The sequence below is a fragment of the Oncorhynchus mykiss genome, chromosome 8, assembly GCF_013265735.2.
Source record: "Oncorhynchus mykiss isolate Arlee chromosome 8, USDA_OmykA_1.1, whole genome shotgun sequence".
NCBI lineage: Eukaryota > Metazoa > Chordata > Actinopteri > Salmoniformes > Salmonidae > Oncorhynchus > Oncorhynchus mykiss.
This window is the reverse complement of record NC_048572.1, coordinates 79,546,318-79,561,392: the sequence shown is the minus strand read 5'-3', so window position 1 is coordinate 79,561,392 and position 15,075 is coordinate 79,546,318. Positions and strand designations below refer to the sequence as shown.

Here is a 15,075-nt window from a genome sequence, read left to right as displayed (position 1 = left end):
TCTTCTCAGCACTGGCAGGAGTGTGTGTGGGAACATCATGGTCTTTTTGGCTACTGTTCCTGGGCCTGCTGTGTCGTTTAGCTCAGAATGTTTTCATTCAGGTCTGAGCTGGTCTCAAATCAGTTGTTTCTATCAACAGAGACCAGACATAATCTGTGGGGAAGTTCTCCTCTGACCATCTAAACAATAGAACTGTCTCTATTCATGTTCAATGGCAGAAGTCAGTTAGATTGTGTCCACAACTTTCTTTGACTTCAAATAATTGATGTAGTGCTGAGGAAACTATGCCCACACAAGATACCCAAAATAACCATAACATTTTAAATAATATATACCATGACTGTGTGACCATTTGTTGATCTACATGGACTTTCAAATAGAGAGAAACCTAGCCATTTAGCTTTTATCCAAAGCGACTTACGGGACGGAAGTTAGTCTCCTTTGTGTCTGTGACTCAGAGTTTCTTGCGTGTACTCAGAGACAGGATGCTCAATGCGCAGTTGGTTTCCTCTATGTGTCTGTGGTCAGGCTGTCTGCCAATCACATCAATGTTTCCTACTTACCTGTATTCATTTCTACAATGCTAAGTCCTAAAAATGTTTGTGGCATAACCCACCAAAAGGATTGAAAGAAGGTTAACTTACGTTTTAAAGCAGGGGTCCCCAGACATGAGCTGTGTGCTGATGACGACCTGTGACAGAAAACCCATGTCAGCAGAGATCATACACATCCACAGGCCCTATGAAATAGAATAAAGTCGCCCCTTGACACTGATCTAAGGTCAGTTTTGTATTTTCCCCTTTCACCGTTTCAGGTTAGTATTTAGGATAGGTAAGCTGATCCTAGACATGTGTCTAAGTACAACTTCTACCCAAAATCATGTACAACATCCATTCACAGGGTTACAGGTGCCTGTCCTATATCGCAGGCCCAGACCTGCCTGTCTTCATGCACATGTCAGAGCAGTTGCATCATTAGGATACTTCATCCTGAACTGTACTGAGTGATATTACACCCCTAGTTACGGACTGTTTACCCATACACACTAGTAAACATATGGTGACTAGGGGGCAGGGCAGGGTGACAACCAACAATTAGCTTTCTCCCAATGTGTGCCAATACTCAGCTATGTTGGCTATGACTCAACAACCTCACGCGGTTCCCTTTCTCTCCTCTCCCTCATGACCACTCATTAGTAACAGGCTTTTCACCTATCCAGGCATTTCAGATCAGTGGTCCCAGTGTAGACAAGTAGAGCAACCCATTCTAGAGTAGTAGACACAGAGCCAAGTAGGGCAACCCATTCTAGAGTAGTAGAACAGAGCCAAGTAGAGCAACCCATTCTAGAGTAGTAGACACAGAGCCAAGTAGAGCAACCCATTCTAGAGTAGTAGACACAGAGCCAAGTAGAGCAACCCATTCTAGAGTAGTAGAAACAGAGCCAAGTAGAGCAACCCATTCTAGAGTAGTAGACACAGAGCCAAGTAGAGCAACCCATTCTAGAGTAGTAGACACAGAGCCAAGTAGAGCAACCCATTCTAGAGTAGTAGACACAGAGCCAAGTAGGGCAACCCATTCTAGAGTAGTAAGAACAGAGCCAAGTAGAGCAACCCATTCTAGAGTAGTAGACACAGAGCCAAGTAGAGCAACCCATTCTAGAGTAGTAGACACAGAGCCAAGTAGGGCAACCCATTCTAGAGTAGTAAGAACAGAGCCAAGTAGAGCAACCCATTCTAGAGTAGTAGACACAGAGCCAAGTAGAGCAACCCATTCTAGAGTAGTAGACACAGAGCCAAGTAGAGCAACCCATTCTAGATTAGTAGAACAGAGCCAAGTAGAGCAACCCATTATAGAGTAGTAGACACAGAGCCAAGTAGAGCAACCATTCTAGAGTAGTAGACACAGAGCCAAGTAGGGCAACCCATTCTAGAGTAGTAAGAACAGAGCCAAGTAGAGCAACCCATTCTAGAGTAGTAGACACAGAGCCAAGTAGAGCAACCCATTCTAGAGTAGTAGACACAGAGCCAAGTAGAGCAACCCATTCTAGAGTAGTGGAACAGAGCCAAGTAGGGTGTGGCATAGTAGGACAGACTCTAGTCCCGTACTGTAACTTCCTGAAGGGAGTTGTGGACTGGTGGGAATGTTCTGGAGGCCTGTCTAACTGGACTGAACTGTACCTTGAGTATGGAGTTGTCCTGTCTGGTGTTCTTGGTATCGTAACCCTCTAGTAGACATCGCCGCGTGGTGCTGCCAGAGCCAGCAAACTCTGACAGGTTCAGGTCAGCAAAACCCAGCTACAGAGGAGAGTGAGAACAGATATATTCAGGTTTATGGAAACAGCTTGGCAACAGAGCCTCAGTACCACAGAGTTGTAATACAGAGCACTCTGTTGTAGTAGTAGACCCAGAGCCTGCTTATAACAACCACAAACATAAGAAGCTACTGTAGTGGGCAAAAACTAGGAAGTATTCCCATACTATCAATGCACTATCCTTTTAAGAATGAGTCCAGCGGTAGTGGTGACTTCATTCTTTAGTGATATTCTCATATCAGGTATTAAATGACTAACAGTAATTTGTATTAGGATAAGAATGTTATTTATTTACTTATAAAATGCCAGTATGCCTAGTTTGTCACTAGCTAAGTTTCCATAGAGTTTCATGCGGATATAAAAAAATCGGCATTAAAGAAAATATGCAAATTTTCTCATCACTGGTGTTTCCACCAAATTGACTTGTTGCAGATAAAAATCATTGCGTTAAAGTTGTTGTTCTCATCACAGCTCTTTTTATACAGTATAACTTTACTCGCATAGAAACTGTGGAAGGAAACCTGGTTAGGGACTATGAATTCAAGAGCAAAATATTACCTTTGCAAAGGTCTTTCCACCCTTCATTTCCTAAAAACAGATAAGGGAAAGTAGTTATCAATCCAAAATGACCAACTAAGCTACAGAAACACTTTTGTCAAAACACACTTGCAGCAAAGGTGTCAGTGATGTATCCTGACATATCCTGTAGTATACCAATTAGTAGTCTGTCCTAGAATCTACAGTAGTAGTAGTAGACCAATTAGTAGTCTGTTCTAGAATCTACAGTAGTAGTAGTAGACCTATTAATAGACTGTTCTAGAATCTACAGTAGTAGTAGTAGACCAATTAGTAGACTGTTCTAGAATCTACAATAGTAGTAGTAGACCTAATATTAGTCTGTTCTAGAATCTACAGTAGTAGTAGTAGACCTATTAATAGACTGTTCTAGAATCTACAGTAGTAGTAGTAGTATACTTATTAGTAGACTGTTCTAGAATCTACAGTAGTAGTAGTAGTAGACATATTAGTAGACTGTTCTAGAATCTACAGTAGTAGTAGTATACCTATTAATAGACTGTTCTATAATCTACAGTAGTAGTAGTAGACCTATTAGTAGACTGTTCTAGAATCTACAGTAGTAGTAGTAGTAGTAGTAGTAGTAGACCTATTAATAGACTGTTCTAGAATCTACAGTAGTAGTAGTAGTCTGTTCTATAATCTACAGTAGTAGAAGTATACCTATTAGTAGTCTGTTCTAGAATCTACAGTAGTAGTAGTAGACCTATTAGTAGTCTGTTCTAGAATCTACAGTAGTAGTAGTAGACCTATTAGTAGTCTGTTCTAGAATCTACAGTAGTAGTAGTAGACCAATTAGTAGTCTGTTCTAGAATCTACAGTTGTAGTAGTAGTAGACCTATTAGTAGACTGTTCTAGAATCTACAGAGGTAGAAGTAGACATATTAGTAGACTGTTCTAGAATCTACAGTAGTAGTAGACCTATTAGTAGACTGTTCTATAATCTACAATAGTAGTAGTAGACCTAATAGTAGTCTGTTCTAGAATCTACAGTAGTAGTAGTAGACCTAATAGTAGTCTGTTCTAGAAGCTACAGTAGTAGTAGACCTATTAATAGACTGTTCTAGAATCTACAGTAGTAGTAGTAGACCTATTAGTAGTCTGTTCTAGAATCTACAGTAGTAGACATATTAGTAGTCTGTTCTAGAATCTACAGTAGTAGTAGTAGAAGACCTACTGGAAGTAGTCTGTTCTATAAGCTACAGTAGTAGTAGTAGACCTATTAGTAGACTGTTCTAGAATCTACAGTAGTTGTAGTAGAAGACCTACTGGAAGTAGTCTGTTCTAGAATCTACAGTAGTAGTAGTAGACCTATTAGTAGACTGTTCTAGAATCTACAGTAGTAGTAGAAGACCTACTGGAAGTAGTCTGTTCTAGAATCTACAGTAGTAGTAGTAGACATATTAGTAGTCTGTTCTAGAATCTACAGTAGTTGTAGTAGACATATTAGTAGTCTGTTCTAGAATCTACAGTAGTAGTAGTAGACATATTAGTAGACTGTTCTAGAATCTACAGTAGTAGTAGTAGACATATTAGTAGTCTGTTCTAGAATCTACAGTAGTTGTAGTAGACATATTAGTAGTCTGTTCTAGAATCTACAGTAGTTGTAGTAGACATATTAGTAGTCTGTTCTAGAATCTACAGTAGTAGTAGTAGACATATTAGTAGTCTGTTCTAGAATCTACAGTAGTTGTAGTAGACCTATACGTAGTAGTAGACCTATTCTTGTAGGCTGTTAAACTTGACACAGCATTCACATTGCTTTGACAGAGTTGTTGTAGTGAGTCCTGTACCTTGCGCACAGACACCCGGCACACACAGGGGTCCAGTACTCCTGTCCCAGCGTTGGCACTCATCTTACACAGGAAGGAGAACCTCTTCCTCCAGCGCACACAGTTAGCCTGGACCTGCTCCCTGGAGAAGACACACATACATAACTTATAGCAAAATAACCCCAAGACTGAAAACACATAGATCATGTATAGACAAATCTTTTCAAATAAATATATTCTAATTTTAGTTTACTTCCTGAATTAACTGCCTTCAATTTGAATTGAGTCCAATCGTGATAGACACACACACATGCACACGCACACACACACGCATGCGCACACATACAGTTGATTGGAATGTTTAGCTACAATACACATTAATCCCTAGATCTGATTCATGGCTAAAATAAATATATGTCAATAAAGACACCACAGTTAGTGACAAGATCCTGTGTGTTGTTCTCTGGAATGGGTGTGACAGTTACGCCACAGAACATAAATGCCCTCAAGGTAAAAAGAACACAAACTCTCCCATGCTCTAAGTAAGTGAATGATAGATCCTGAAATACCATGGTGGTGAAGAACACGCATTGACTCTTTAGAACAAGGGATATATATGGTGTTTCACCCTTAATGCAGGTGACAAACATATAGTTTGGTAGCCTAGTGGTTAGAGTGTTGGGCCAGTAACTGAAAGATTACTAGATTGAATCCCAGAGCTGACAAGTTAAAAATATGTTGTTCTGCCCCTGAAATAGGCAATTAAAACCACTGTTCCTAGGCTGTCATTGTAAATGAGAATGTGTTCTTAACTGACTTGCCTAGTTAAATAAAGGTTAAATAAATAGTTGATGATTCTCAACTGGGGAGCAGGAGAGGTAAAAATAGCTGTCGGCCAAAGCAGATAGGTACTAGTAAAAAGTATTTTAAATAATCTCATATCACTTACAATGCTGCTTTTCCATCACACATTCAGTGACTCCGAGGAGGCTAATGGCCTGTGTGTGTGTGTGTGTATGTTCGGATGAGCCTAAGAGGATGGAAAAACATATTTTTCTACAAAACAAGATACACTATATTACAAAATCATGTGCATTAATATGGAGTTGGTTCCCCCCTTTGCTGCTACAACAGCCTCCTCTCTTCTGGGAAGGCTTTCCACTAGATGTTACAACATTGCTGCGGGGACTTGCTTCCATTCAGCCACAAGAGTATTAGTGAGGTCGGGCACTGATGTTGGGCGATTAGGCCTGGCTCGTAGTCTGCGATCCAATTCATCTCAAAGGTGTTCGATGGGGTTGAGGTCAGGGCTCTGTGCACAACAGTCATGTTCTGAGAACTTGTGTGGCCTACCACTTTGCAGCTGAGCCGTTGTTGCTCCTAGACATTTCCTTGGAAAGATGGCATCCTTTGACGATACCACGTTGAAAGTCACTGAGCTCTTCAGTAAGGCCATTCTATTGCCAATGTTTGTCTATGGAGATTGTATGGCTGTGTGCTCAATTTTATATACTTCACTTGTCAGCAAAGGGTTTGGCTTTTAAATAGCCAAATCCACTAATTTGAAAGGGTGTCATTTAAAGTGGAACTGATCTTATTCAAATATGTTCATATACACCCCGAGGAAGAATATTGCACTTTTTAAAAACATTTTCTGACAAGCGAGCACTTAGATATAGTCATTTTAACATTTTCATAAATTCTTAGAATGTTTGTGAATTATGTATACTGGGGCTTTTCTGGCCATGCGTTTAGACAATCAATAGACACTGCAGTAAATAAAACCAAATAAAAAAACATCTGTCTCGTCCAGAACGGGAGTCTACACAGAACGGTGCGCCATAGGCAATCAGAGCTACAGTAGGCCTTTATACAAACAAGCCACTTCCCACATGGGCCTGCCATCATTCAGTGGACTGGATTGTGTGTTTACAGGCAGTTGCAACAGCGTGACTTTAGATCATTAGAACGTATTCGCCAAAAGCCACAAAATACAACTGAATTGATATCTGCAAATATGTAAAAACCACAGGAGTCCTCTTAACTTTGGGAACTTTACAGTCCTATTAATCAGAGAACCATTCAAAGGTAGTCTCTCCTTCAGTTATACAAATCAACAACAACAACAACAACAACAACTAATGCTAACCAGCGCAAGATGAGTTCAAATCTAACAAAGGAACATTAGATAAACCCTCTCAAACTTTTTCAGCTCGTTGGCCATCAAAATTGCACTGATAAATTATGTGGAATTGTAGGCTGCTCTTCCTTCTGCAGCTTGCCTACCACTGCATGCTTGTCCCAACCAAGCACTCAAGCTAACAGGCTAAAGTCCCAACCAAGCACCCAAGCTAACAGGCTAAAGTCCCAACCAAGCACCCAAGCTAACAGGCTAAAGTCCCAACCAAGCACCCAAGCTAACAGGCTAAAGTCCCAACCAAGCACCCAAGCTAACAGGCTAAAGTCCCAACCAAGCACCCAAGCTAACTGGCTAAAGTTACCTAGCTTTCTAACTTCTTCCAGACACAAATGAGAGCACACCTCACTCTGATCATTTTTCTCGCCGTAGCAGAGCTGGTTAGGCAGTTTACATGTTCTCTAGAGTGTTCTTGACTAACTATTACTTGTAAACAATTGTTGGAAAAATGACTTGAGTCATGCACAAAGTAGATGTCCTAACTGACTTTCCAGAACTATAGTTTGTTTAACAAGAAATGAGTGGAATGGCTGAAAAATGAGTTTTAATGACTCCAACGTAAGTGTATGTAAACTTACGACTTCAACTGTGTGTGTGTATATATATATATGTATATATGTATATACAGTGCCTTGCGAAAGTATTCGGCCCCCTTGAACTTTGCGACCTTTTGCCACATTTCAGGCTTCAAACATAAAGATATAAAACTGTTTTTTTTTTTGTGAAGAATCAACAACAAGTGGGACACAATCATGAAGTGGAACGACATTTATTGGATATTTCAATTTTTTTTAACAAATTTAAAAACTGAAAAATTGGGCATGCAAAATTATTCAGCCCCCTTAACCTGTTAGAGCTCTAGGGGCGCTATTTCATTTTTGGATAAAAAACGTTCCCGTTTTAAGCGCGATATTTTGTCACGAAAAGATGCTCGACTATGCATATTCTTGACAGTTTTGGAAAGAAAACACTCTGAAGTTTCAGAATCTGCAAAGATTTTGTCTGTAAGTGCCCCAGAACTCATTCTACAGGCAAAACCAAGATGATGCATCACCCAGGAATTAGCAGAATTTCTGAAGCTCTGTTTTCCATTCTCTCCTTATATGGCTGTGATTGCGCAACGAATGAGCCTACACTTTCTGTCGTTCGCCCAAGGTCTTAGCAGCATTGTGACGTATTTGTAGGCATATCATTGGAAGATTGACCATAAGAGACTACATTTTCCAAGTGTCCGCCTGGTGTCCTGCGTCGAATTCGGTGCGCAATTGCCAGCTGCTTCTACTTTACCATTTGATTCAGGGGAGAAAGCATGTGTCCAAGAACGATGTATCAATGAAGAGATATGTGAAAAACACCTTGATGATTGATTCTAAACAACGTTTGCCATGTTTTCAGTCGATATTATGGAGTTAATTTGGAAAAAAGTTCGCGTTTTGAGGACTGAATTTTGGGATTTTTTTTGGTAGCCAAATGTGATGTATAAAACGGAGCTATTTCTAATACACAAGGAATCTTTTTGGAAAAACTGAGCATCTGCTATCTAACTGAGAGTATCCTCATTGAAAACATCAGAAGTTCTTCAAAGGTAAATGATTTTATTTGAAGGCTTTTATGTTTTTGTTAATGTTGCGTGCTGGATGCTAACGCTAATGCTAACGCGAAATGCTAACGCTAGCTAGCTACTTTTACACAAATGATTGTTTTCCTATGGTTGAGAAGCATATTTTGAAAATCTGAGATGACAGTGTTGTTTACAAAAGGCTAAGCTTGAGAGATGGCATATTTATTTCATTTCATTTGCGATTTTCATAAATAGTTAACGTTGTGTTATGCTAATGAGCTTGCTGATAGATTTACACAATCCTGGATACAGGGGTTTTTTCATAGCTAAACGTGACGCAGAAAACGGAGCGATTTTTCCTAAACAAATAATCTTTCAGGAAAAACTGAACATTTGCTATCTGAGAGTCTCCTCATTGAAAACATCTGAAGTTCTTCAAAGGTAAATGATTTTATTTGAATGCTTTTCTGTTTTTTTGTGTAAATGTTGCCAGCTGAATGCTAATGCTAAATGCTACGTTAGCCATCAATACTGTTACACAAATGCTTGTTTTGCAATGGTTGAGAAGCATATTTTGAAAATCTGAGATGACAGTGTTGTTAACAAAAGCCTAAGCTTGAGAGCTAGCATATTTATTTCATTTCATTTGCGATTTTCATGAATAGTTAACGTTGCGTTATGGTAATGAGCTTGAGTCTGTATTCACGATCCCGGATCCGGGATGGGGAGATCAGAAAGGTTAAGTTAATACTGTGTAGTGCCACCTTTTGCTGCGATTACAGCTGTAAGTCGCTTGGGGTATGTCTCTATCAGTTTTGCACATTGAGAGACTGAATTTTTTTCCCATTCCTCCTTGCAAAACAGCTCGAGCTCAGTGAGGTTGGATGGAGAGCATTTGTGAACAGCAGTTTTCAGTTCTTTCCACAGATTCTCAATTGGATTCAGGTCTGGACTTTGACTTGGCCATTCTAACACCTGGATATGTTTACTTTTGAACCATTCCATTGTAGATTTTGCTTTATGTTTTGGATCATTGTCTTGTTGGAAGACAAATCTCCGTCCCAGTCTCAGGTCTTTTGCAGACTCCATCAGGTTTTCTTCCAGAATGGTCCTGTATTTGGCTCCATCCATCTTCCCATCAATTTTAACCATCTTCCCTGTCCCTGCTGAAGAAAAGCAGGCCCAAACCATGATGCTGCCACCACCATGTTTGACAGTGGGGATGGTGTGTTCAGGGTGATGAGCTGTGTTGCTTTTACGCCATACATAACATTTTGCATTGTTGCCAAAAAGTTCAATTTTGGTTTCATCTGACCAGAGCACCTTCTTCCACATGTTTGGTGTGTCTCCCAGGTGGCTTGTGGCAAACTTTAAACAACACTTTTTATGGATATCTTTAAGAAATGGCTTTCTTCTTGCCACTCTTCCATAAAGGCCAGATTTGTGCAATATACTACTGATTGTTGTCCTATGGACAGAGTCTCCCACCTCAGCTGTAGATCTCTGCAGTTCATCCAGAGTGATCATGGGCCTCTTGGCTGCATCACTGATCAGTCTTCTCCTTGTATGAGCTGAAAGTTTAGAGGGACGGCCAGGTCTTGGTAGATTTGCAGTGGTCTGATACTCCTTCCATTTCAATATTATCGCTTGCACAGTGCTCCTTGGGATGTTTAAAGCTTGGGAAATCTTTTTGTATCCAAATCCGGCTTTAAACTTCTTCACAACAGTATCTCGGACCTGCCTGGTGTGTTCCTTGTTCTTCATGATGCTCTCTGCGCTTTTAACGGACCTCTGAGACTATCACAGTGCAGGTGCATTTATACGGAGACTTGATTACACACAGGTGGATTGTATTTATCATCATTAGTCATTTAGGTCAACATTGGATCATTCAGAGATCCTCACTGAACTTCTGGAGAGAGTTTGCTGCACTGAAAGTAAAGGGGCTGAATAATTTTGCACGCCCAATTTTTCAGTTTTTGATTTGTTAAAAAAGTTTGAAATATCCAATAAATGTCGTTCCGCTTCATGATTGTGTCCCACTTGTTGTTGATTCTTCACAAAAAAATACAGTTTTATATCTTTATGTTTGAAGCCTGAAATGTGGCAAAAGGTCGCAAAGTTCAAGGGGGCCGAATACTTTCGCAAGGCACTGTACATCTTGTCAGTTCCCTGTTCTGCCCTGCGTGGTATTACAGTGAGCCCGTATATACGAAAGTTGCATTTGCCATTTATTACTTAGCTAATAAAAAATACATAGTATAAAATCGGTGACTCATTGTTATATTTATCCTGATACCAGATTCGAATTTACGCTACTCTAACACTACCACCGCTCAGTCAGATACTTAGATACTTGTATGCTTGTATGCTCAGTCAGATTATATGCAACACAGGACACGCTAGATAATATCTAATAAAATCATCAACCATGTGTAGTTAACTAGTGATTATGATTGCTTGTTTTTTATAAGATAAGTTGAATGCTAGCTAGCAACTTACCTTGGCTTACTGCATTTGCGTAACAGGCAGTCTCCTTGTGGAGTGCAACGAGAGAGAGGCAGGTCGTTATTGCGTTGGACTAGTTAACTGTAAGGTTGCAAGATTGAATCCCCCGAGCTGACAAGGTGAAAATCTGTCTTTCTGCCCCTGAACAAGGCAGTTAACCCACCGTTCCTAGGCCGTCATTGAAAATAAGAATGTGTTCTTAACTGACTTGCCTGGTTAAATAAAGATTAAATAAAGGTGTAAAAAAAAAAAAAATGGAAAATCGGCGCTTAAAAATACCGATTTCCAATTGTTATGAAAACTTGAAATCGGCCCTAATTAATCGGCCATTCCTATTAATCGGTCGACCTCTAGTCATCATAGTGATCTCTGACTTGTGTTCAGACTCGCTTAGGTGGAATAAACTGAAACTTGCACCTTTTTTCAATGCTGATTTGCATGTCATTGAGAAAACAGAGAAGTGTTAAAGATTTTTTTTTACACAAACGTCCTTTCTGAATGTAAAAGTAATCCTCTAAGTAATCATCTAGTTTTTCAAAGGTATCTGTAATCTAATTACAATATTTTTGCTGGTAACGAAATAGATTACAGTTATCGTTTTTTGTAATCCGTTACTCCTCAACCCTGGACATGAGCCATCTCTTATTAAATTACCACAATGAACCGATAGAGCTGTTTAATTTCCTCTCTTTAGGTCCCGTGTGGCTCAGTTCGTAGTGCATGGTGCTTGCACCACCAAGGTTGTGGGTTCGATTCCCACCTGGGACCAATGTGGAGAAAGTATGAAAATGTATGCACTCTGGAAAAGAGTGTTCAAAATGCCATGGACAAAGTCCTATCCTGAGGATGGGATGCTCCAGGGAGTGAATGGATGACATCGGAGAAAGTTGTTAACTTGACTGATCTGATTTTAAACCAGGTCTTATCTGTCTAGCCGTCTCAATGGCTCTGGATCCTTGGAGAGCGAGCATTTCTTGTTGATCAACTGATGTTTTGAGTGATTGAGATAATGAGATTTTTGGAACTGTATGGGTCTCATATGGGGGCTATTGAAACTGTTGTTGTTCAATGTAAGATAGGAGGTCTTTGCAGCACCCATTAAGTGTTTAATGGGTGTTTGTTATGTTTAGAGCTTGTGTTATTGTTTGGTTTCATTTATTTGCACCAAAGAAAATAGGTTATAGACAACAATACAGATTTTTTTTTTTTTTACATTTAAAAAATGGTGTGCAGGTGTGGTTATATGAAAGTATATCTCCAATTTTACCTTGAAAATAGGCTTGGATTGGGGATGAATGATGTGCACGTTTTTGCAACTACTAGTCTGATCAATAAGAACCTAGCCAGTCTAAAGTCTGAGATATTGGACTATTGGTTATAACAAAATTAAAAATAAATCACATTTTCTTGGCATTTCATATTGGAAATCTAGTGACCTTCAGTTGCCAGACGTTTTGTTCAACGTTTTAAGGTACATACATTGTCAGATATCATAGATCGAGCAACCCTCACACGTCGTGACCGGTGGTCTTTTGACAGATTGATGACAGATTAACTACCATGGTAGCTAACTATACTAAAATAAGAAACATGAGGTAAAAACAACATACAATTGTGAATACTACATATTCTATAATTGATTCAATTAGATATTGTTTGCTATGTTAATAGTTAGCAACAAACATTATTCAGTCACATCAATCATATTCACACTGTCTTCTTGAGTGTGGGCGCTAGCTAGCTCGCTAATGTTAGCTAACTGATCAATGCCACTCACTGCCAGTGAACTAACCACGATCGAGTCGCACATCTGTGTCTCCCTGAGTTGTTTAACGTAACTGTTAACGTAAACTAGCTTAATGAAATAGAGAGGGCAGTTTCTTACCGAGAGGACTCTTCAGTAAAGCCACCGTCTTGGAGCCGTACTTTGCAGAACAAGACCCCGTTGACAAAGGGAACAGAAGATAGTTCGTCCAACTCGAAATCGACCTTAAATTTAAATTTATTTTTCTTCGTCATAATGAACGACATTGTTAACTTAACTAACGTTGGTTAACGTAGCTAACTAGGCTAGCTAGCTAGTGAAAATTGTGGTAAATAATGTACGTCGGGTCGCTAGCCACAGCTCAAGCTTCTTGAGTCTCTTGACTGTGACTTCTTCCACACTTGCCAGACTGTAACCTAACATAGCAGGCAGTAAAGAAACAGGCTGACTGTGACAGCTCAGTCTGCTAGCGATTGTCGGTCAATTCAAAAACTTTACGCTCCAGTGCATAGCTACCCCTAGTTGTAACTGGCTATAACCATTGGCCATAACCCATAATTTGTGACGATTAAGGAAATTCTCAATTTGTATGGAGGAGGAAACGCTTACACCGCGTTCTATTCCGATTGGTGTAAATGCTGCATTTCTTTTCATTCGACCAATGACAACAATATATGGTTTCTGATGGATATTCCTTAGATACGTTGTAACAAAATAGTAACAAAACAAACGATGTCCAGTTGTTTTCAAATTAACAATTTTAACACTGATTTAAGATGTTAACAAATGTATGATGAGATTAGGCTATAATTACCTACATCATGAATTAAATATAGGTTATCTATACATTAGTATGTGCATTGATTCGTTTTATTTTTTTCGTGATGTTGTAATTTTTTGGTAGTAACTGCACAATCACATTGCATATGCATTATATAATATATTGTTTCCACCTCCCATCCCAACTCCCTTCGCAGCTGTCGCTCCTGAATGAATATCAACAAAGGCTTATTATGGCTGGTGTAAACGTACATGCGTGTCATGCACATAAATCATGTATTATCGTCGATGTGGTAACAATTATCCGTGGTGTTTCATATCTTGTAGGGGTAGGAGACAGGTTAAAGAAGGATTTTGTTCCCAATGTGTTGTGCACCCAGTGTATTAAGTCCTTTGATTTGGAAGAATACGGCCTTACTCACAGTACAACCACAAGTAAAATGGGGTTAGTTATCAGTATCTTTGATACAACTGACTTACCTTATCATTACCAAAAGGACCTATGACGCATTTGCTCCATTGTTTACATTTTTATTGGTGGCTCACTCTATTTGAGGGTGCTGTGTGTTCAAATCACAGAAAATAGAGTGTGCAATTGGGACTGAAGAACATTGTAAAGTCATTGTAAAGAATTAGATAAAATTACTCCAAATGTCTACTTCATTAGCCTATCAATTTTATAGCCTATATAATCACTCTGGCTATCTACTCCGATTTCAGAGCACTCTCGTCTGAGTGTGGCAGAGCGCAGAATAACTGAGGAAATGGGGAATGCGCAACACCTGTTGAATATGACCGGTGTCAGTAAACGTCGGCAAAAAACGTTATTAAATTGTTGCCAGCAGCATAGTTACAGTCACAAACGCTCTAGATAACATGAAAACAGCCTAACCAGCTCTGCTGGGGCGAGTCAAATGGTCAGAGTGAGGTGTGCTCTCGTTTGTGTCTGGAAGTAGCTGGCAAGCGAGCCAACTTTAGCCAGTTAGCTTGGGTGCTTGACTGCCGTTGTGATGTCAGAACGCTCTACTCCGAGAGCGAAACGCTCTGAATTTATGAACGGACAATCTGACAACGCTCTGAATTTAAGAACGGACAATCTGACAACGCTCTGAATTTATGAACGGACAATCTGACAACGCTCTGAATTTACAAACGCCCAGAGCGCATTCTAACTAAGCGCACCGTGGCAATCCAGAGTGAATTTACGAACACACGCTATGAATCCATGTTCAGTCATTTACGGTTCAATCATCCATCTACCCAAGGATATAACGCTACCTAGTGAGCAATGTTGATACCTTCATAACTTTCATTGGTAAACTTTCCCCATTCCTGCCTCTACATTCTAAATGATTGTGAGATAATTTGAGGTCCAGACAAACAGACTATATAGACTTCAGATAATTAATTGAATATCCTATAGACTACACTTTACATTTGCCAAAGCCTAGAGATTGAGGCAGCACTAGAGATAGACGCCTGCATACAGTGCCTTCAGAAAGTATTCACACCCCTTGACTTTTTCCACATTTTGTTGTGTTACAGCCTGAATTTAAAATGGATTACATTTAGATTTTGTGTCACTGATCTACACACAATACCCTA

General features: G+C 39.6%; 1 protein-coding gene across 1 annotated transcript in view; it reads right to left on the bottom strand.

Annotated features, from left to right (window-relative positions):
- LOC110530726 (protein FAM102B) overlaps positions 1-13,266 on the bottom strand; it is a 30,884-nt gene extending 17,618 nt beyond the window's left edge. The window contains exons 1-5 of the mRNA XM_036986406.1: positions 12,811-13,266; positions 4,681-4,801; positions 2,870-2,899; positions 2,178-2,294; positions 645-691 (exon numbers count right to left, since the gene is read on the bottom strand). Of these exons, the coding sequence (XP_036842301.1) occupies positions 645-691; positions 2,178-2,294; positions 2,870-2,899; positions 4,681-4,801; positions 12,811-12,956 (461 nt within the window). The 5' untranslated portion in view covers positions 12,957-13,266. The remainder of the gene's footprint in view (positions 1-644; positions 692-2,177; positions 2,295-2,869; positions 2,900-4,680; positions 4,802-12,810) is intronic.
- Positions 13,267-15,075: the final 1,809 nt, after the last annotated feature.